General features: G+C 43.0%; 1 protein-coding gene across 2 annotated transcripts in view; it reads right to left on the reverse strand.

Annotated features, from left to right (window-relative positions):
* UNC5C (unc-5 netrin receptor C) overlaps positions 1-24,233 on the reverse strand; it is a 504,518-nt gene that overhangs the window by 208,045 nt on the left and 272,240 nt on the right. For both annotated transcript variants that reach the window (XM_053255347.1, XM_053255346.1), the window contains exon 2: positions 4,788-5,009. In XM_053255347.1, the coding sequence (XP_053111322.1) occupies positions 4,788-5,009 (222 nt within the window). The remainder of the gene's footprint in view (positions 1-4,787; positions 5,010-24,233) is intronic.

Raw genomic sequence — 24,233 nt, forward strand, 5'->3', positions numbered from 1 at the left:
TATTTTACAGAATTATCCATTTCACCCGGTTTCACAGGTCAAGGTATAAGGGATAAATTGTTTATTAACAATCAAGAGCTACTTCAAGCAATGACTTTGAACTTGTCAGGCAACCTTTTTTCCCAAACAATATTGCACACAGAACAGGTTTAGTGTCTGAACAGTTCAATACAAACACATATCTTTGTTTTGTACCCTGAAAATCTTCCTAATGTGGCTGAAGAGGTGTGACCTGCTCAATCTTCTGCTCATGGCAGACACCTTAAATAATCCATTTACCCCATGGTCACTGTAGTCAAGGCCTTCAGAAAAGCCACAAGACACACACTGGTAGGGATGTGCATGGAACCGGTTCGGAGACCCCTTATGGGCCTCCAAACTGGTTCAAACAGTGGGCTGTTCCACCGGTTCGACAGCGGGGGGAGGAGTGCAGCTTTAAGGGGGGGGATGCACTTACCCCCCTGGCTGCGTTTTCCCAAGCACTCAGTTTTCTAAATGCCCATCGAGGCGGCAGCATACATCCCTGCTGCCCTGTCCACTACATTTTCTGGATGTACATGGAAGTGGTGTGCATGTTGCGTGAGCGCACCCATGTGCGCTTGCGGAGTGTGACATGTGCGCACTCACATACATCATGTGCAGGCGTGTCCACTACTTCCAGGTATATCTGGAAAAATTAGTGGACAGAGCAGCAGGGATTTATGCTGCTGCTCCGATGGACATTTAGAAAACCAAGTGCCAGTGGGGGGAACGTGGCGAAGGTGGTGGTAAGTGCATCTTCCCCTGCCCTTAAAGCTGCACCCCCCGCTGTCAAACTGGCCCCTGCTGGTTCCGTGCACATCCCTACACACTGGTGTGCATCTATGCAGTGGACGGGTTTTAGTCTCATAATACCTGTGGCAAGACTGCAGCCTCTTTACTTCATCAAAAGTCAGTAGGAACAGTTGAGAACCAAAGATGACCATCTCTATCTACGATACTCTTCTCTTGGTTCTATTTCTTGGTCATGCTCGAGTGTGACATGGGAACATAGGAAGCTGTCTTATACTGAGTCAGACCATTGGTCCATCTAGTTCAAAACTGTCTACACAGACTGGCAGTGGCTTCTCCAAGGTTACAAGCAAGTCTCTCTCTCAGCCCTATCTTGGAGATTCCATGCACATGCTCCTCCAGAGAGGTCCCCTAAGGAGAATATCTTACTGTACTCACACACATAGAGGCTGTTCACACGTGCAGCCCCAAACCCTCTATTGACTGTTTGTATGAACCGCTGGGAGGCAAGCAGCTCCCACTGGTGGCATGGTAACAAACTCGCTTAGGGAGCCTGCCGCTTACCCAGAGTTAAGGGCTAAGTGATCGTGTGTCAGAACTACACAGTGCTGACACAGGAGCAGGCTCCTGGCCAGTACGGGGACGACTCCCACAATGCACTGTGAACTTGTGCGGTGTATTGTTGGATTTCCAGCTTCCAGGATGATGCATCCCGGCCCCCAAATCTTCGTGCTGCCTGTGATGGCAGTTGAGCATCTGGGTATGCGATCAGAGCACCCAGACCCTACAAGAGGATTATCTGCGGGGAAGATAAACATCTGCTGCCTTCCCCGCTACCCACCACCAAACACTTTTCACAACTTGTACTCTGCCATTCAGATGCAAACCAGGGTAGAACCTGCTTAGCAAAGAGGACAATGCATGCTTGCTACCACAAGACCAGCTCTCCCTCACATCCAAGACAAGAAAACTGAATACAATAATTGACTTTAGTTGTATGCACAGATGAAGATTTTGATTTTAACACTTATTAATATATGTGTAACTTATAGTTTCTGTTTTTAATTGTAAACCACCCTGAGCCATTTCGGAAGGGCGGTAATAATAATAATAAATAACTTGCCTTTTGACTAAAAGTCTCACAAGCAGTGAAACTATGGGGCTATGCGCACAGCTGTGCATGTGGTGTGGGGGGGGGCAGGGTTCAACCTACCTTCCCCCAGACGACTGCTCATAGCCCTGAAGGTGTGCAAGCCATGTACCCACACAATCAGTGCTGCTGGGAGCAACATTGATAAATCTTGGTGCTGCTCCCTGCAGCGCAGGTAAACAGAGGCTTGGACTCAATGTTCCTGCCTCTGGGAATCCCACAATGTACTGCGCAAACTAGCCCAGGTGCTCTAGAGACAGGCACTCTAGGCACATGAGCAAGTAGCCCGGGTTAAGGGAGCACTTGCTCCCTTAACCTTGGCTAGCAGCTAAAAAGCCGGGCTAGGAGGCACTGGCCCACCAAGATCAGGTCTGATCCCAGTGGTTCTCACACGCAGCCGAACCCAGGCTGGGTATCCCTAGCCTGGGTTAGGCTGTATGTGAGAACAGCCTATATACATCATAATACCATACTGTATTAAAACTGCCACATTTTAACATACTCTATAAATATTAATTAGTGGCAGCATCAACCATAGCAGTAGAAATAAAAGAGAAAGCAAGGTGGGCAACAGAATATTTCCCAAGAAAAAGGCTGACAGCATAGCATCTAAAAGATAATCAAAAATTAGTGTAAGAGTGTACACACACACACACACACACACACACACACACCTCTTTCTCTGTATATATGTATGCAATTGATAGGAAAATTAATTTACTAATTTACTAATTGGTAAAGTGGTACACATTTCTTCTTATGTGGCTTCTCTGATAATAGGACTGTTACTTCCAGCAACCAGAGTAGTGATTCCCCACCCCCGACTCCACTTCAGAAGTGGTCCCTCTGCACTTTCTTATTTGGAAATTGTGCATACCACTACACTGTTAAAAGCGTATGTTTCTGAACTCTGTGCAAATAAATGAGCTGAAACAAATAAAATCCAACTCACATGAGAGTTCCAAGGCATCTGGTGGAATTATTTTTGTGAGTAATTAGACCCAGTGATGTGCAATTCCCAAATGAAAGAAACCACCTTGCGTAGTACTTGGTAGCTGGGCTATTCTTCATTACTGTCAGACAGTACTGAGCCCCCTCTCCATCACGTATGTGGTTCAAACTGTATTGATTACTAATCTTTCAGAACAAGATGTATCACATCATTGAAATAAATATGTTTATAGCCCGTGGGATATTTTCTAAGCCTCTTAGCTCCCCCCCTCGCCCAAAATTAAATGCAGTCAATCAAGTCCATGCCAGACTTGAGCCCTGTGCAGTCTTTACACTGTATGTGCGTCTGACAACATGAATGCATGTACAGAGTAATGAAGAATGTCTGGACATGTGTTCAAACACAAGATGTACACCAGACCCTGAACAGTCCTGTGCAATGTGTGTGTGTGTGTGTGTGTGTGTGTGTGTGTGTGTGTGTGTGTGTGTGTTTGGGGGAAGACTGCAGTTACTATGGCAGGTCTTGCACCTCTGAGCATCTTACTTCCATATGTTTGTCAAAGGAGTGCACAGTGGACTTTCCAACTACATGATCTGTACCTCTAATGGGTACCACTATTCATGTTTAACATAGCAATATCTGGATAAGATCAACAACAAAAAACAGGCTTCTCTCTTCCATTTGGAGAGTGTTGGTGCTTCTGTTCCCACCTAGCATTTAAGTCAGGGGTTCCAAACCTGTGGTACTCCAGCTGTTGCTGAACTACATCTCCCATCATCCCCAGCTAAAATTTATTGTGGCTGGGGATCATGGGAGTTGTAGTTCAGCAACAGCTAGAGTACCACAGGTTGGGAACCTCTGATAAAATAACAGAACATCACACCTAGAAAAAACAAGGAACTAATCTGCCTACTTTCCTTTCACTATCCCTACAACTGGACTAAATTTGGTCTAAATCGGTTGGGCAGTTTAAAGTTAGCCCACTTGCACCTCAAACATTCATGCATCCACCATCTTGAATTGGGATGGATGACATAAACTTATGATGTCATAAACTATGCCTTTGAGGTGCCCCTATGTGTCCCTACAAATGTACCAAATTTGGTTCAAATCAGTTCCCACTTGCACCTCAAAGGTTCATGTGTCTGCCATCTTGAATCAGGGTGGATGACATCATTACAGACTACACCACTGAGATGTCCCTGTGTGTCACTAACTACAACTGTACTAAATATGGTTCAAATCGGTTAGACAGCCCACAAGTTAGCCCACTTCCACCTCAAACGTCCACGAGTCTGCCAGCTTGAATTGCGGTGGATGACATAATCACAAACTATGCCATTGAACTGTCTCTATGGTCCCTACAGCTGTTGAAATTTTGGTTCAAATAAGTTAGGCGGTTCACAATTTAGCCCACTTAAGCCCCAAATGTTTATGCGTCCACCATCTTGAATTGAATTGGGATGGATGACATCACCATAAACTACGCCACTGAGGTGTCCCTACAACTGTACCTAATTTGGTTCATATTCATCCAGGAATTGTGAAGTAGAGGTGGGGGGGGGGTGCAGGGGACAAAACACACAAGGACGGACACATACACAGAGTGCATAAATGAGATACACGGATGTCATAAGCCTACTGGAAAGTTGGCTAAAAATATTCACAAGTAGACTGAGCTAGCAACTATCAGGAAGGATGTTGGACCAATCAAACAACCGATTTTTCAGCAAAATCCTCTGAAAAAGCTGTCTTGTATTGCCTCTGTCATGTAAGAAATGATTGTGTGAGTCATCCATAATAGAAGTCACATCGTATTTTATTTCTAGCATTGTGGTAAGCAGAGACTCCCTAATGGTCTTTTCAATAATTTGTTCAATGTAACTATTGCTACATTTACTCAGAACAACTCACCAGATGTTTCGTCAACTCTTTCATCTACCACATGGTCCTTTTGATGAACCCATTCACTGTTGCATTTGAAATAGATCTGGGTAGCAGGGCTAGCTTTACAATAAAGGTTCACAGGCTTGTTCTTTACAATGTAGGCTTCTTCAGGTTCAATGAGGAAGTGCGGAAGGGGCTCTGGAGGGTCAGAAGGGAAGGTTTCTGGGAGCTCGTGAAAAAAATCATCATCTGCAAGAAAGAAATGAAGGGAAATTGTTAAAAAGCTTAAATAAAATTGTATCTATCTAGAAAGGGGGGCCCTATATTTCAGCCACTATTGTGGGGAAAAATAAATACTCTGAAGATGACAATCCTCACTTGGATGATATATACAGTATTTGTAGATTACAGCCTTATAACAATTTCAAATATTTTTTAGAGACTTGACTAGGTGTTAAAAATGTCATAAAGCTAGACATATTCAAAATTACAATTATCTATTCAAGCAGCCAGATCCAGGTTTCCCAACATCATGCTTTATCAACTGGCCTCCATACCAGGAGTTCTCAACGTTGGGTCCCCAGATGTTGGACTTCAACTCCCATAATCCCCAACCAAAGGCCACTGGGCTGGGGATTATGGGAGTTGAAGTCCAATAACATCTGGGGACCCAACTTTGAGAATCCCTGCTCTATACAATACTGGAGGTAATGAGATGGACTTGTTTAATTGAGGTTAATAGACCCTCATAGGTGCAACCGGAGGTTTTCTATAGAAAGCCTCCTTCTACCTTAGCAGCATTGATTTCTCAGTATCTTAATAATACTTCTCTTAATAATGTAAATACATCTTAATAATGTAAATGTTTTTTCAGTAATGATAACAGGAGCATGAGGATTTTACAAGATTGTACTAAGTGGTTTAACGCTGATCCAAACATAATTTTCTTTCTCCAATATAGGGTAACTAAGTTACCTATAGATAAAAGGTTATTTATGTGGAAAGACTGAGTGAATGCCAGTATTTTACTGTTGCAAGGTCTCACAGATTTTTGGGGATACCATGGACAGCCAGGAAAACAAACAAATGGATCATAGAACAAATCAATCCAGAATTTTCACTCAAGGCACAAATGACCAAGCTCAAACTATCATACTTCAGACACATTATGCAAAGACCCAGCTCCCTTGAGAAGTCCATAATGCTGGGAAAAGTTGAAGGAAAGAGAAGGAAAGGACGATCAGCAGCAAGTGGATGAACTTGATTACGACAGCAACGAATGCACCACTGAGAGATCTTAAAGGCCAACTTGGAGACAGATCATCCTGGAGAGAATCTATCTATGTGGTCGCTAAGAGTCGACACCAACATGATGGCACTTAATCATCAATCGAGTGTTAAAAAGCTGTTGAGAAAAATAGCCATTAAAAATCTGCAGATTGTATTGAGAATTTCTTCTAAATCCTGATGTAAAAAGTAGTGCATTCAGCTAATTTCAGTGGCAGGGTTGTTCATGCAAAATTTGATATCCGTAGGTCATCGGGAAGTATGACTTTATTTTGCACAAACAAACCAATTCTTCAAAATATATAATAGATATATTATGTGGCCCTCCTGCTAGAAGCCTCTGTTTGAAAATGATGTTGGTACGTATACAGAGGCCACCTAATGCTGCAGCAGGGAAATGACTTGACTAGCAAACGAGAGGTTGCCAGTTCCAATCTCTGCTGGTATGTTTCCCAGACTATGGGAAACATCTATATTGGGCAGCAGCAATACATGAAGATGCAGAAAGGTATCTTCTCATACTGCGCTGGAAATGGCAATGGTAAACCAAAGCGGTATTCTATATTCATTATCAGTGGTATTCTTTTGGTATTCTACCAAAGACAACCACAGGGCTCTGTGGTCATCAGCAGGAGTCAACACCGACTCGATGGCACACTTTACCTTTACTTAAACAGTAACAAGTAGGGAAGTCTGAGTAGGGAAGTTTTAAAAAAGAAGATTGCCTAATAATAATTGACTAATAATTATTGATGATTAATAATATTATTATGACAGTGGCTGACATCCTGACTAAAGGTGTACTTGCAGAAAGATGTTGTGAAAGCACAAGGGCATTGCACAGGAGAGTTCTGCTAAGTCTGGCACAATACTAATTAAGCTAGTATTGCTATTGTAAGTGCACTACAGCATGCTTCATCTGTTTTAAAGAAAATGTTTGTGCAAGAGTGCTATAGTGCACTTTTTAAAATGCAGTTAAGAAGTCATGGAAATCTATTGCAATTTTCTAGGAAAGGTATTTTGAAAAGGAAGGAAGGAAAGGCTGGAGGAAAGGAAGTTAATCAGACTAGTGTATGCACACATAACCATGTGATACAGGGAATTATAAAACATACTTGTACCAGACAGCAAGAGCAAGCAAGTTGCTGACTAGATAATCACCAAGTACGTTACTGTAAAATGGTACTTTCTTTATATACCTGTGTTTTGTTTCCTTCATTACTTCACACCCGTGTTATTAATTTACACTTGTAGGACAGCTAGTGGTGGGAGCATTTACTTAATGCTAGATCCTTGGATAATATAGAACAGTGTACATACACACAGCCTAGCAGTCAAACCTTTAACCCTGGCTGCCCTGGCCTGGGTTAGGCTGCTCGTGTGAATTGCCTTGATGTCTTTTTTAATTTCCCCTTCCTTTCTACTATCAGACTATATGTAAATTTTGTAGCAGCTTCTATTGCACCATTTAAACTGAGTAAGGAGCAGGTTCTCTCCCTCTAGACACAAACAATTTGGCTGCAATCCTGAAGGCCTAGAGCAGTTAGTACCGTCTGCTGGACTGCTGTTGTGCAACAAGGCATGCAATATTGCCACCAGTCTATGTTTCGAGACAGGCTGTTCCCCAACTTCCCTATAAGTAGAGATGTGCACAAACCAGTGCTCAGCTGGTTTGGCGGAGGAGGGGGGATTACCTTTAAGGAGCAGGGTTCGTCACCCACGCGCACTGGCCACTCCTGCGCTGACTGGGGCAGCAAGAAGATATGCTGCCGCACCACGCCAGCAGTTTTGGAGACAGTGCCGGGGGGAAATGTGGGGGGTGAGGAATGAGCACTCAACCTGCTCCTTAAAGGTAACTCCCCCCCCCACCAAACTGGCCCAAACTCTGGACCTCCAAACCAGTTTAGTGTTCCAGAAAGGACTGCTGAAGCGGTTTGTGCACATCCCTACCTATCAGTATTTGCAGGACCCGTTTCCTTAGGTCCCTTGCACACAGAATACTCCCTGGGAAAGCAGGTGGAAGCCTGGGGCTGGGAATTCTTCGCACATAGGTAAGTGCGTAAGGTCCTCCATGGCACTAATGGCCTGGTGGCAATAATGTGTGCTTCGCAAGTCAGCAGAGGAGGAAAAGCTCTACAAACTTGGTGCTTGGCACTCCCAGTGTGTGTCTGAGGTAGGGTGGTGAGCTATTACCTCCACCCCCACAGTGTGCAGCACGCACGCACCACTCTTTCTCTCCACCCCCATAGCATGCAAAACACACTATGCATTTCTACCTATGAACCCCATATCTCCTTCCTCACCCAACACAGTCTTTTCACCTGCTGGTGGCAGCCATTGTCACTCGCTCCCTCACTCACTCACCCTCCCTTCTCCTCTTGCTGAGCTCATCCTGCTCCCTGGCTTTTGAAAAGGCACAGAGGACGGGGAACAGAGTAGCAGCATGTTTTCAAAAGACAGGAGTGGGAAAGCATCAGTGGGAAGAGGAGGAGCGAAGTGGCCGGGTTGGGTAGGGACAGAGCAGCCAGGGAGGCAGGCACAGTGAAGCAGCCAGCAGAAGCAGGCACCAGATGTTTCTCCAACAACGTCCACAAAGCTGCTGTCTGAGGTGCCCCACCACAACTCATTGATGGTCTGGCCCTGATTGACTTCTGTGGCTGTGCAACAACCCTGTGTGTTAAGGGTCAAGATGGCACACACAAAACCCAACTGGGAGGAGAATTCCTCCAGGAAGCCAAAACCACTGAGAGCAAAGGCTTCATTTACAACCGAAACGAAATCCAAACACTGCTTATGTGCTACTTCTTTCCTAAGTTTTGTTTTACAATCCTTACTAAGGCTCCCTGCTGCTTTCAGGGTAGATGGTAGGGGACCAGCATGGCTAGAGTGTTCAGTGCATGCAGATTGTGTGAGATGGATAAACAAGAGATTAACAACTGTTCCACTTAAAAATTACCACTACCCATTACAGCTCTAATCCATTGCACAGTTCTGTGTACATTCATATGGTTGCTTTGATAATGATGTGTATTTAACTGTATACAGGATTGTAGCCTTACATGGAACTATTAATGTCATATTTTAACGTTATATTTTTGTATTAATGTGCTATGACTATATTGATCTGTGGTGATTAGTGATATGCACTCTCATTGTATTCAAAATGCTGCCATTTTATTTTCTCTGAACCCCTTTGAAAAGGGCCCTGCAGATACTCAATGTATTGTGAAAAATATGGTGTATAAATAGACTCGGCCTATGGATGACATCAGAGACCCATTTTCAGTGAACCAGAAAACTACCAAGGTAAGTCAGCAAGACTGCTCTTTGATACTGACCTATTCCGCTGTCTAATAAAGCACAGCTTTTTCATCAGCATGCTAATTGCTTTCACTGAAAGAAGAGTTTTCCATAGAGAAGCCAGTCAAACAGTTCAAAATGAGCTCATTTTCATACAGCCTCATGTTTCTCCTTGCTTAACCCTTTAAAAAAAGCCAGACATCAATCTGCTTTTTAAAGGGGGTGGAGAATCACAGCAATTCACTGGAGAAAAAAGCTCTTGTCATTGACTTCAAGCTCTCTCGTCAATATGCAAGAGCATTTGAGATACCCAAGACAAACAGTTCTCACAGTGGTAAAAGGATGAGGGAGTGGTAACTATTGACAGATCTATCAGTAAGACGCTGACAGTCCTGAAGGCCTTATTCAGTCTCCTCTTTTCTGCCTCTGAAGCAGTTATCGTTATACACAGTGACGGACGCCGGTGATGATCAATAAAGCGCCACAGAATATCAAACTAAAAATACTGCAGAAGGTTAGCTCTCCTCTTCATGTCAGTCTTCATGAAGATTAAATGTCAGACAACTACCTTTCTTTACTCTAGGTATACCTATATTTTCCTCTGTCCAGAATTACAAAGGATATGAAAGGCTTTTCCTCCAGCCTCAGCCTTTGTAGAAAGACAGATAATGAAAGAACAATGATGGATGAAAGGGGCTAGACGGATAGATATCAGGGTAGCAATCTACATAGCTAGAATTACACCACATCTTTATTGGATATGGGCAAATCAAAAGGGTTTGAGGTTTCATGGACCTCTGTTGCCTCTCAAATTGTATATGAAGAATTCAAACCTTTCTGCGATCATCTGAAAGTAGAGTATGTAGTGGTTAATGCAACTAGTTATATTAATTATGTTTAATTAAAACAGAATTACCCCTGCTAACTAATCAAAGAGGCATCTTTCAAAGTGGTGATTCTCTTATATTTAGCAGGGGGAGAACAACTGGCCTTATCCAGCCCCAGCACAGCATCCATCCAGTGGCTGTTGCTGGTATTTGCTTATGTTTCTTTTTAGATTGTGTGCCCTTTGGGGACAGGGGACCATCTTCTTGATGTATTATTTTTCTGTGCAAACCGCTTTAAGAACTTTGGTTGATGAGAAGTATATATAAATATTATAGTAGTAGTAGTAGTAGTAGTAGTAGTAGTAGAAGAAGAAGAAGAAGAAGAAGAAGAAGAAGAAGAAGAAGAAGAAGAATGCACTTATCAGGGCTGTGGCAAGGTTGAGTGGGTCCTGGGACAAGAAATAAATATGGACCCCTCCCACCTACAAGGTCCTCCCACCATCTTCCCTTTCACCCACTCCCATACCTTTCCTGAAGAAGAACAGTAAGGGCATGGTGAAAAACAAAACATATCTAGCACACCCTTTCTCTTGCTTCTATGCAAATAATATCACACACTCCCCATACATACCTGCATGCATACTTTCTCTGGCTTAGAACCAGGTTGTTGTTTTTTTGTTTTTTTGGGGGGGTGCATATATACTTAGTACAATCACATAGGAAACATAGGAACATAGGAAACTGCCATATACTGAGTCAGACCATTGGTCTATCTAGCTCAGTATTGTCTTCACAGACTGGCAGCAGCTTCTCCAAGGTTGCAGGCAAGAATCTCTCTCAGCCCTATCTTGGAAAAGCCAGAGAGGGAACTTGAAACCTTCTGCTCTTCCCAGAGGGCTTCATCCCCTGAGGGGAATATCTTGCAGTGTTCACACATCAAGTCTCCCATTCATATGCAACCAGGGCAGACCCTGCTTAGCTATGGGGACAAGTCATGCTTGCTACCACAAGACCAGCTCTCCTCTCCTTCATATGCAATGCTTATTATTATTATGCTTTATGTATGCTCCTGGTGGCGCAGTGGAGCCCCTGGTGGCACAGTGGTAAAACTGCCGCCCTGTAACCAGAAGGTTACAAGTTCGATCCTGACCAAGGGGCTCAAGGTTGACTCAGCCTTCCATCCTTCCGAGGTCGGTAAAATGAGTACCCAGAATGCTGGGGGGCAATATGCTAAATCATTGTAAACCGCTTATAGAGCTTCCAGCTATAGAGCGGTATATAAATGTAAGTGCTATTGCTATTGCTATTGCTATGCTCCTATCAAAAATTCTCTCTTTCTCTTGTTCTCTCATATCCACCCACAAACACTAGCCAAACAAACACTAGCCTATTACTTAGACTGGTTGTGTGTGGACAGAACCCAGGATTTAGGGGTAAGCTTAACCCAGTTGCTAAGGAATATTTCTGGGGGAGGGAGAAAATGAGTGTTGTGATTTTATCCTTTAAATAAATAAGGCCAGAAGTTTAAAAACAAAACAAAACTGCCTCCATGCTCCTTTAACTGAAGATATTTTCAACTCTGCCTCAGCTTTAGGAGGAGAGGGAAAGTAGTGTCAAGCAGCATCTCTCCTCCTCACCTCATGACTGGTTGGTGGAAGCTGAACATTTGGCTTGCGGTTGAGCCTATTACTCAGACTGGGGGTGCATGGACGGAACCTGAGCCCTAGTCAGCCAGTTGGAAGAGGAGGAGTGAGGGAGGGACTCTGCCTGAGATTCCTCCCCCCACTTTTGGAGTGGGCTTTTCTAGCTTGAAGGCAAGATGAGGCTTCAGATCAGGAGCTAACAGATCAGGAGGTGAGGGGGAAAGTGGAGAGTAAGCTGCTGCCCAGTCAGCAGGCCCCTGCCCCAGGGCCAATGGAATTTGTCCCAACTTGTTCAATTATAGTGATGACCCTGGCATTTATTGAGGTGCGTCATATAAAGCTAGTGCAAACCAGGTATATCTCTGAGAAATGTCAGTAGTCTTGTCAAAACTACTTTCCTCCCTTGAGATTCCTCAGGCACTTCCTTCATAGGAAGTTCTAAACTGACATCAACATCCTGCTTTCTGTTACATTTGGAGGACGTTCTGGCTGTAGTTTCATTTGCACATTTTCATAGGGTTGTTCTGCAGCAACTTTTTATTTGTTTTCCTAAACCTATTTTAAGAATGCGTATACAAAGCAGCTTGTGAAATGGTCCTCACATAAACACATGCACAAAAGCACAGTACAAAGTGTAACCATTAGAGATGAGTCATTTCCCCTGAATAGCCACAGGGCACATCTTTTTCTTCTGGTCATTTAATTGCAAATCAGCAAAGAGACAGATGGAAACTAACAAAACACACATATGTTTTATAATTAAACAAGCATTGCCTCACTAATTCCTGGTGACTGGAAAAACAAACGTATTCATTTTCATCGATAGCTCCCAGCACAGTTACTGAAGATAATGTTCATTATTATGGTATCCAAGCAAGTACTTAAGTTTTGCCTCACATGCCCACAGTTCCAGTTGTTCAAACTCATGAGATGATGGGCTCTCTCACACCATGTGGACCATTTTAAGCCACTTTTTGGTCCTTCTGTTTTTCAGACAAATGCTTTATTAGCTATTATTACTGCAAACCCAGGTTGATTTTGCTCATTGACATAGGAGCACTAGGAAGTATGCTTCTGTAATGGTGATACTGTGGAATTACTGGGGCGTTTTCTCCTTTCAAAACAGTACTCCACAAACATCAACACAGCAAAGAAATGAAAATCAAAAGATTTTGCTTTCAGAGTTTAGGAATTAAGATTTTTCCACTATTTAAAGGACATTCTGTAAAAAACAGAAAAACAAACTTCTAAGAGCCAGTGTGGTGTAGTGGTTATAGTACTGGACTAGGACCGGGGAGACCCGAGTTCAAATCCCTATTCAGCCATGATACTTGCTGGGTGACTCTGGGCCAGTCACTTCGCTCTCAGCCTAACCTACTTCACAGGGTTGTTGTGAGGAGAAACCTAACTATGTAGTACACTGCTCTGGGCTCCTTGGTGGAAGAGTTGGCTATAAAATGTAACAAACAAACAAACAAACAAATAATATGCCTAATATGCCACTCATATTTTATAATTGGTTGGTTCAAACATAATGGTGGCACCTGAGGTGTGGCGGGAACACAACATCCGTAATTTACTTCAAATCTGAGTAAATTTCCAGAAGTCAGATTCTCTGACAAAAATTTCAGTTTACCCCTAAATCCTGGGGCATCTCTCAGTGGCGTTTGATACCATCGACCATGGTATCCTTCTGGATCACCCGGAGGAATTGGGGATAGGAGGCACTGCTTTGCAGTGGTTCCCCTCTTATCTCTCAGGCAGATTCCAGATGGTGGAGCTTGGTGAGAGTTCCTCTTTAAAATGGGAGCTATTTTATGGAGTCCCTCAGGGCTCCATTCTGTCACCAATGCTTTCTAATATTTACACAAAACCGCTGGGTGAGGTCATCAGGAGATTTGGTGCAGGTTGTTATCAATGTGCTGATGACACCCAAATCTATTTCTCCTTATCATCATCATCATCATCGGGAAATGCCATTCACTCCCTAAATTCCTGCCTACAGGCCATAATGGGCTGGATGAGGGATAACAAATGGAAGCTGAATCCAAGGAAGACGGAGGTGCTCATTGTGGGGGATCAGAATTTAAGGGATGAGTTAGAGCTTCCTGTGCTGGATGGATGGGGTTACACTCCCCCAGAAGGAACAGGTACGCAGCTTGGAAGTGCTCTTGGATCCAGGCCTCAACCTGGTATCTCAGGTGGATGCTATGGCCAGGAGCTCTTTCTATCAGCTTCGGCTAATTCAACAGCTGCGTCCATTCCTTGAAGAGAACAATCTCAAAGCAGTGGTGCATCAGCTGGTAACCTCCAGGCTCGACTACTGCAATGCACTCTACATGGGGCTACCTTTGTACATAGTTCAGAAACTTCAGTTAGTTCAAAATGTGGCAGAGTGGTCACTGGGGTAACCCGGAGAGACCATATAATGCCTTAAAACAGTTGCACTGGCTGCCGATATGTTTCTGGGCAAAATATAAAGTGCTGGTTATTACCTTTAAAGCTTTGAATGGCTCCAGTCTGGGCTACCTTAGAGAGCACCTTCTTGGTATGATCTCCATAGCTCATTGAGGTCATCTGGAGAGGTCCGTCTCCAGTTACCACCAATACGTCTGTTTGAGACTCAGAACCGGGCCTTTTCTGTAGCTGCTCCTGGCCTATGGAATGCACTCCCAGCAGATATCCGCAGTTTAGGCTCGCTGTCAGCCTTTAAGAGAGCCCTAAAAACTTATTTGTTTGGCCTGGCCTTCCAAGGTTTGTAAAGTGTTTTTAAAAGTATTTTAATTGGTTTTAAATGGTTTTGTTTTTGAATTGTTTTTGTATTGTTTTTAGCACTGTGTTTTGAATTGTGTGTTTTTATGTCTTTTTAAAGTTGTTGTACACCGCTCAGAGCCTTTGGATGGGGCGATTTATAAATGTAATAAACAAATAAATAAAAAATAAAATAATAATATGGTTTTGTGTGTGGTTTTGGTGGCGGTTTTTTTCTTTTTATTTTATTTTCTAACTTTCCCTATAGATTTATATGGGGATTTTTATTTATTATTTATTTATTCGATTTATATACCGTCCTTCCAAAATGGCTCAGGGTGGTTTACAACAGAATAAAAACAATTAATACCAGTTAACAATTAAAATCAAAACTATAAAAACAGAATAAAACCAATTAAACATTCAAACAGCTAAAAACCCCAGAAAACCACTTAACCAAACATTTAAAGCAATTTAACCAAAAACCAAACATTTAAAACAATTTAAAACATTTTACTGTAGTAAACCCTGGAAGGGTAGGCCAATATCTTTGCCAATATTTTCATCAGGTTTCCTTCCAGAAATCCAATACCAAAGCTGATACTAGATTTCTGAAGGCTCCAAAGGACCCAAAACTGACACCTATGATTCCGGATCTGACTGGATCCCATCTGGAACTTGTGATTGCACACAGCACTAGTATTTATCATAGTGCCATCCTTCCCATCCTCCATATGGTGATGGCGCACATGGAGTTATTTCATTTTATTCCCACAATTCCCCTCAGAGACAGGGTAGTCTGAGAGACAGTGATGTGCATAGGACATCCAATGAGCTTCATATGAAATCTATGAAGAACTGTGTCGCTTGTAAGGATCCAGCACAGTTTCATTAAAGGGTAAGGAATAAAGAGAAATCAGGAGTAGGATATGTGTAAATGTAGCCTTCTCCTGATCTCTTCCTAGGAACAATCTTGCCAGAAAGCATCTGAGCAATCTTTACATATGGAAATCAGCCTATCTTAAGATCAGCACCAGTGTTCTTTGAAAGATTAAGAAACACATTGCTAGGGATATATATGTGTCCCAATACTAATGGCATAGACTATATACTATAGTAGGCATTCCTTTTACATTTGCTTCATGCAGATAATCCTAAAAGGAGTAGACATTTTCCCCCATGTTTTTCATACCAGGACATTCTCATTCATTTGCAGGGTTCATATTTTTCCCCATTATTCAGCCAGATAATAGGTTTGTGGAAGTGAATGTCTAACAATGAGAAGATGATTGGATTTTGCTACACCCTACAAAAATAGCCCAAACAATCAGATGGCACAGTCTCATCTCCATCAGCATTCAAGTCCTCTAGCCTACACATTTGCTGCTCACCCCTAAGAAGTAATAGGCACAGCCTTATCAGACTGATGGAATCAATGCTGGAAACTCAGTTTGTGCTTTTCTGGGTTCCCAGATGTGATTAGATCTCCTGCAGCAAGAAGACAAAACATTATTTCCTTCTCTCCCAGGCAGAAAAGCTATGTCTTTACAAGTGCCATTCCTGTATATGCCTTGGGAAAACAGTTCTATTGGAGTGTGTGTGTGTGTGTGTGTGTGTGTGTGTGTGTGTGTGTGTGTGAGAGAGAGAGAGAGAGAGAGAGAGAGAGAGAGAGACTGTCCGCAAATTACAATCTGGATGTCCTCAAGCACAGTTAAAACATACAATCATATCTCACTGTCACTGTATGATAGCCCTGATATAACCCCCAAAGTGCTGAGCATTAATTTGAGCCACCTGAGGTACAATACAAACCCATTTTTGAGCACAAGAACACAAGAACCCAGACTCAGCAATACAAAATATGAACAAATATGAAAGCCTCTATGCAGAGTGGCTTTCTTTTAATATTAACTACATCTAGACTGTCCTACACCTGGGCCAGTTTGCCCAAACCAGCCTCTATTGTCAATCCAAAGGGCCTTCAGGGCAGGGGGGAATGGGCTGAGAAAGTATTCAGAATTTCTGAGTCACACCCCCAACCTGCAGAAATGGGTCCATGATGACTGGGGAGCCAAGGAGAAGGGCACGCTCATGCCCTGCTGCTTAGAGAAAAGCCCAGGGGAAAGCCTCAGGCTCCTCCGTGGGGCCATGCCGGGATTGGGCCACATCCCGGTGCTTCACAAGAGCAGCCCTATCACAGTAGGGCTGTGCAAGCCAGGTTAGGACTGCTTATGTGAGCAGCCTTTGTATTTAATGTGATATTAAATTATCAAGTATTACAGTGTTACTTAGAACTGAAATTTGTGATATAGCTGGTCAAAGACCATAATAAAGTTGAATAAGAACTGAAATTTCTCAAACAAAACCCTTGGGGCCTTCAGAGTTCAGTTTTGTGTTCTTTCTATGTTACTCCTCTAACTGTTGCTGAGAAACAATGGTCAGAATTAGTCCACAGTAGTAAACAAAATACCAAGTATGTCCTTGCTTCTCAGTAGCAAAGTCAGAACCCAATGTTGTTTTTCCCTCTAGAGCAAACATAAAGAGCAGAAGCACTTGGGATCATTCTCCAAAATTATCACAGGACCACTTCTGTGCACTGTCAGTCTACAACATTCTTACAAAATGTCATATTCATCTTTATTTTCATATGATAAAAAGCACAGAGTTGTTTGTGCTGTGTCACCAGGACAACAGACCTGTTTGAAAGTTAAACTGGCTCGAATCATGCAATTTACTTTTTTATCAAGAATGTAAATTTACCAAAGCCATTTGCCTCTGCAAATTTAATTAAGAATGTATTAAGACTTTCATGGTCTGGGTGCAAAAGTGCTCTTTCACCTCCATGCTTCAGCACCCTACTAGAACATATTAATGGTAGCAGACCACAACCTCAAAATAGTGGAAATATCCATAAAATTAATAAAATCTCAACCATCTGCCCCACCTGAAACAATCAGGGCACAAAACTGTGTTTAATATTTCATACATCGTATGTCAGTGCTTTAACTAAAGAGTTAGGTATAATCCAGCCACTAATTTCAATGGGTCAAAATTCCACCGATTTCAATGGGTCAAAATTAAATTAAATTTAAATTACTTTAAAATGGCAGGATTACAGCCTTATTCCTCATGAATCAGTACACTGTTTTCCAAGATTTGTTAGTCCAAGATAATAGAGAAAATAATATACCTCATTGTATATTTCACTTTTTGCTGACTGCAGGGTTGATTTGATTTAAATCAAATCAATTTAAATTATGATTTATATCAAGGTTTAAATCACTTCACAGAAGAAAATTTTAATGATTTAAATCACAATTTAAATTAGGAAGATTCTATTTAATCATCATTTTCTATAAAAGTACATTCTTGTCTAAGATAAACTTAATACATATTTAGAGATAGATGTAGGTTTCATTTTTAGAATACGCCCTATCCTAATGCTAATGAAACAGTATCCTGTTTCATTCAGGCAACCAGGCCTTGCATTTCATTGTTGCACTGTTTGCCTTTCACACACATGCCTTTCTTACCCACAAGTACAGGGATTTCAGTAAAATATTCCCAACTGGGATCTCTTTTACAACCTGATGTCATGATAGGTGTTTCTCTTCAACAATGGAGGATACACTTGGGGCAGAATAAAAGAAGGCACATTTCGCATGAGCCTCCTTAAAGTACACCTTCCCTTAAGTGGCATGTGGATACCAAGACTCAGAAAGTGCCGCGGTTGGGCTGCAGCTTGCTAGATGTGCCAATCAAGCAGGAGGTCTACTCCAGAGCAAACAGGCACCCCAAAGGTGGCACGGTTCAGACGAAATACCCTAGAGGGCATTAGCAGCCCAGTCCTATGGAGAGTTAGGTGTGCCGGCTCTGCATAAGCTCAAGCTGAACAAGTGGTGCGCTGCCTTGCAAAGGGAAGCATGCTCCTCCAGCTTACACTGCAAAGAGACAAGGGACAGACGGGCTGTTTTGCTTAGGAGCTTAATGCATTGCCTTCCTTGGCGTGCTTACACTTGTATTCTAATGCAGCTGCTTCTGATGAGGTTAATTAATAACCTTTATTAATAATCTTGCAACTCTATAGAATGAAATGAGCGTTGGGGGAGCAACAGAGATATTCTGAAGGTATTTCCAGGCACACTTCCATGGGGCTGGGATGACCCAGGCAGGAAGAACTAAAGAAGAGCTTAGGAAAGAGGGAGTGGAGATCTGGAGCCGAGGAGAAATGGAGTGGATTGTTTGGACAGAGAAAACAAGGCGAGCATGCAAAGTTAGCTGCAGAGAAGGGCGCTGTCCAAAAAAGGGTGCTGTCCAACAGTGGGAGGATAGAGGGATCATCTGGCAAACTGGGAGGAAGTGGGAGAGTGGGATCCAAATTCTTGATGATAACTCTCTCTCTCTCTCTCTCAATTGCTTTGCTGCCAGAGTGTTGGGATTGGCTTTGGGGCTTGGGTGGGCTGGGGGGCAGCAAATTCCTTGCTGCCTACGGGCAGCAAAAGGGTTAATCTACCCCTGAGAATGCATTTGCTTAGGATATATTATATAAATTACACCAAACATGGCCTAATTGCACAGGGAATGAGCATCAGATTGAATACCAAGGTCAGCTTTGCACTTTGTTTATACTTGGGGGCTTCGCCTTAGCCCGTTCCCCAGGAGCTGTGACCTTCCCTGGGTGAGGCTTCCAGGGGCGGAGCAGGAGGCTTTCGTGGCAGGCAGGAGGCAGTTTGGCTCAGTTGCACAGTTCAGAACAGCTTCTTCCTCCCGCCATGCCAGCCCTTCCCCCCACCCGTTTATCTTGGCTGCAGCTAACGATTATGTATGAGTCAGAGGGGACGGTGAGGCTGAGGGTGGGATAGAACGACAGACTGATGGCGAACAGCTTAGAATAGTTTCTTCCCCAGCAGCAGGCAGCAAAGGCAAAGCCCCCTGCTGCCTAACAACATTGCATTGTGCTGCTGGCTGCTGCCCTGCTGGCCTCCCGCGCCACGAGTGACAGAGACAGACTGATACAATGTGAAATATTTATTTATTTCAAAAAAAAAATGCCACTGGGCTGGGGGAATGTTGCTGCCATAGGCAGCTGCCTCTACAGCCTCTCCTTTAATCCGCCTATGGATACACTCGGAACAAGTGTCCTCAGGACTGCATGAATGTGTTTTGTTCACTTTTGGTTTCACTTTCTATTCCCCTCCACTCCCCATCCTGTGCATTTATATCCAGACTCCTCCTCCTTACTCCATCCCCCCCTCCCAATCCTCTATTCATTCATCAACTGTCGTTGTCTTTGCACTTTTGGGGGTGGGGGGGGGAGCAAGGACTTGACTCTGTGTGTTTGTGTGTGCTGCAAGTACACAACCTGCAGAATATGACTAATCAGGTCTGTTATGTTCACAGAATATAATTAGAAGTTATGATTAATATTCATGATTATATCTTTGACCTAGGTTCTTTATGAATTGTGTTTAATCAATTTAAATGTTAAAAAAAACCCAGTTTTTTTAAAAAAACAACCATAGATTTTTATCAATGATTTGTTGACTGATGGTTGACAGATACAGAAGCTCCAGTAACAGGAAAATAGTGGCTGATATCAAGAACAACAAACTGCTTGTGGAAGGACTACACGAGTGCAAAACTGTTGCGCTAAATCTGGAGCTTGCACTCCAGGCGGGTGCTGCACTGCTGCAAGCATGTTTGCAGTTTTGCTACAGTGGCATGCCTCTCTCTCTTTTTTTTTTTAAATGGAGACAAGAGCACTATTTATTTTAATTGCACAGGAGCACCGTAGTGCAATTTTGCAAATCCCTGTTTTTTAGCACAACTAAGTTAATTTGCTCATCCCACAAGTGGAACACACCCGTGAGCTTATTCCTATATTACCAGTCTTCTAGCTATAGATCAAGACCTAAATCTCCTCAGCTTTTCATGTAACTCCTTATTTCCAAGTTCCTGGGCTAAAATTATTAGTACTAATATCATAATATATATGACTATTATCTCTTTGCCTCAGATATAAAGTAAATTCTTCTCAAATGAAATTTACTTCAGAATGGTTCAGAAGCAATTTAAAATAAAATAGCTGCCGAGATAATTCTGTTCACATTTGGATTCCCTACGTTCAGTTAAATCTTTCACAATGCATTGTAACAAAGGCAGCTGGAGTTAACTGCATGTTTGGAATTTGTGCTTGGTTTTTAAATGTTATGATTAAAAGGCTTTCTGGAAGAACAAATCCTGTTTTGTGTGAAATTAACAGCAGGTGCTACTTTGGACAGACAACTTTATTAGGCAGGAGATAATGGCTTGTTTATAGTAAGCACTCTTTCCAAAAAGGAAAATTACTCACTAGTAATTTTTTTTTTTTTTTGCATTCTTCCCTTCTTGCACTCTGTCAGATGAGATGGCCAAGGGTATATTATTGAGTATTTCTCCTTTTAGGGAGAAAGAGTTCAGTCATCGGTCAGTTTTTTTATACTAGATGGTCTGTAACCTGCCATCTCAAGGCATCCCTCAATTGTTTTTATTTTATTGTTTCTTCTCATTATTACATTTTTAAATTTTCTACAAGGAGCACATGATAGTATTTACCAAAAAGGCCAATTTCATGCTAGGGATCATTAGGAAGGGGACTGAAAATAAAACTGCTAAATTTATAATGCCCTTATACAAAACTATGGTGCGGCCAGTGCCACACCTGGAGTACTGCGTACAATTCTGGTCACATCTAAAAAAGGACATAGTAGAACTGGAAAAGGTGCAAAGGAGGGCAACCATGATGATCAGGGGCCTAGAGCACCTTTCTTATAAGGCAAGGCTACAACACCTGGGGCTATTTAGTATAGAAAAAAGACGACTGCAGGGAGACATGATAGAGATTAGGGTTAGGGTGGAAAAATTATTCTCCCTCTCACATAACACTAGAATTTCATGGGTCATCCCATGAAATTGATTGCCAAGAAATTTAGGAGCAGCAAACGGAGGTACTTTTTCACACAACGCATAATCAACTTGTGGAATTCTCTGCCACAAGATGTGGTGACAGCCCTCAACCTGGATGGCTTTAAGGGGGTTTGGATAACTTTATGGAGGAGAGGTCTATCATCGGCTACTAGTTGGAGGGCTATAGGCCACCTCCAGCCTCAAAGGCAGGATGCCTCTGAGTACCAGTTGCAGGGGAGTAACAGCAGGAGGGAAGGCATGCCCTCAATTCCTGCCTGTAGGCTTCCAGCGGCATCTGGTTGGCCACTGTGTGAAACAGGATGTTGGACTAGATGGGCCTTGGGCCTGATCCAGCAGGGCTGTTCTTATGTTCTAACACACACACACCCCGCAATTTTATGCACACATCAACCCTGTGAGGTAGGTTAGTTTGAGAGATAATAAGGCGATTCACACAAACAGCCCTATGAGGCTAGGGCTGCTTGTGTGATGCGTTGGGATCTATCCAGGTAGAGGCTCATGAGTGCACTCTTCTACCCGGGTACCCGGTAATGTATGTGCACGGGCTGCATATAGTCCACACACACAAAGAGCCGGGTGGCAAGAGCACCCGGCTTGAGGGAAAATCCTCCTCTGGTACCCTGGATCCAGAGGAGACTTCCTCCTCTGGCTCCCTGGTCTGACACTTGCTGTGGCGTGGGTCATGTGCTGTGCAAATGGCAGAGCCTTCAGTATAAATTTGATCTTATCCGGGGAGCCCTTCCTGCCAGCCCTCCCCCTGCACCATCATTACTGGTATGAAGTCATCAGTGAGCTTTATGTCGGATCAGGGATTTGAACTGGAGTCTCTCCAGATCTAATCAGACACTATTTCCATATTGGATGTTCTTTCTTCCAAACCTTCTGGAGGCTATGCAGCATTGGAAATAATCAAGTTGTTGATATGCACAAAGAAATTTAGGATTCTCTTTAGTGCAGTAGAATTAGTGTTTGACCCAACATTTAGAATAACAAGATGAAAATTGTAGGATATGTTCATTTGAAACATAATGAAAGTCATAAAGAGTTCAGCTTGGAGAAAATCCACCATATAGGAAAATGGGAGATTTCTGAAAGCAACAGTTTTTCAGAAACTAATGAGATGTTTCTGAAATTAACAAACTCAGTTGAACATAGTGGCACTCGAAATAGAAGATCTTGGAGAACAATTTTGGATATAATTTTGAAACCTAAGGTTTTTGGGGACTTGCTATATGATTATCATAGCTTTGAAATCAGCATATCCTGCAATTTTCAATGTTTATTTCTGATGTCCAGGTCAAATGCTAATGGCACTGGACTACATACACTGAGCGCATTCACACAACCAGGCAGGTGGGCAGGCAGGGTTCAACCTACCTTCCCCCAGACAATCCTTCTTTAGCCTTCTGGCACGCAAGCTGTGCACCCATGTGACCTGCACTGATGACTATCCACGCTACTCCTGGAAGCATGGAGCAACAGAGGTCGGGATTTGTTCTCCCAGCCTCCACATATCCCATAAGGCACTGCACGATGAATGCGAGGCCTTGGGAGACAGGTACTCCTGGTGCCTGTCTCTGTGGAGCCAAGGAGGCACACAAGCCTGGCAGGCAGGCAGGTTAAAGGAGCACTAAGGGCCAGGCGCTGAAATGGGGTTAGGCTGGGTGGGAGCACCAGCATCCACGTGGATCCTGGCACTCCACACGAGCAGCCTAGCCCATCTTGAGCAGGCTAGGCTGCTCATGAGAACATCCTTAGTATCTGTCTTAGCTTAGAAAACAAAGTACATGTTAAATGAAATAAGAACAAAGTTGCTTGTAATCATATAGTTTAGTGCTTGTCTTAGTCTGCTGAAAGTTGACAACTTTACTGACTAATGTAGATACTGAAATCACTTGCTAGCACTAGTGAGGCAAATCTACACTAATTACATCTTCAGAACTCCTCCTATACTCCCTTAAGACTGCTGAACGGCAGGTCTTTAGGTTCCTGCAACATACCCTCTATAACATGCTCAGTCCCCCACCATCTTTTTGCAGCCTGATAAAGAATGCAGCACACTTGAGACTTTGAGGTCATTCACATAACTAAAAACTGAGTAGGACAAGTGTGCTGCCCAGGTTTTGGAGCTCTGTGTACTCCCAATTTTTGGATGTGTGGGTGCAAACAGCAAGGTACGAGGAGGGAGAAGTGGTTGCATGGAAGCAAGGCAGGAGGAAAAGCTGGGTAGGAAAGCTTTTCCTTCTACCTTGGTCAAATGCTGAGTATGAAAGCTGGGTATGGCCATGCTGTCCTACCCAGCTTTTCCTCCTACCTTGCTTCCACAAAATCACTTCTCCTTCCTGCTACCTTGCTGTTTGCATCCACACAACTAAAAATTGGAACCGCACACAGCTCCCAAACCTGGGTAGGACACTTACCCAGTTTTCAGTTGTGTGAATGACCTCTTTATGCCATTCTAGTTGCTCTTAATAAAAGTACTCCTAAATATGGCTGTTGAATCTAATTTTAGCCCTCCATATTTTCACTCACGTTTGTGGATGCAGACATCCAGGCAGCCACTATGTCCATCTTATTCCTCACAAACATATCCAGGCTTCCTACGGTTTGGGTCCTGCACATTTGGAAACATTGGCTAACAGCAATGAAACATGCAAGCAGTGTGCTACATTGCAGGCTAAAGCAGCATGGGCATTTGT

Source organism: Hemicordylus capensis, chromosome 5 (assembly GCF_027244095.1).
Source record: "Hemicordylus capensis ecotype Gifberg chromosome 5, rHemCap1.1.pri, whole genome shotgun sequence".
NCBI classification, from domain to species: Eukaryota; Metazoa; Chordata; class Lepidosauria; order Squamata; family Cordylidae; genus Hemicordylus; species Hemicordylus capensis.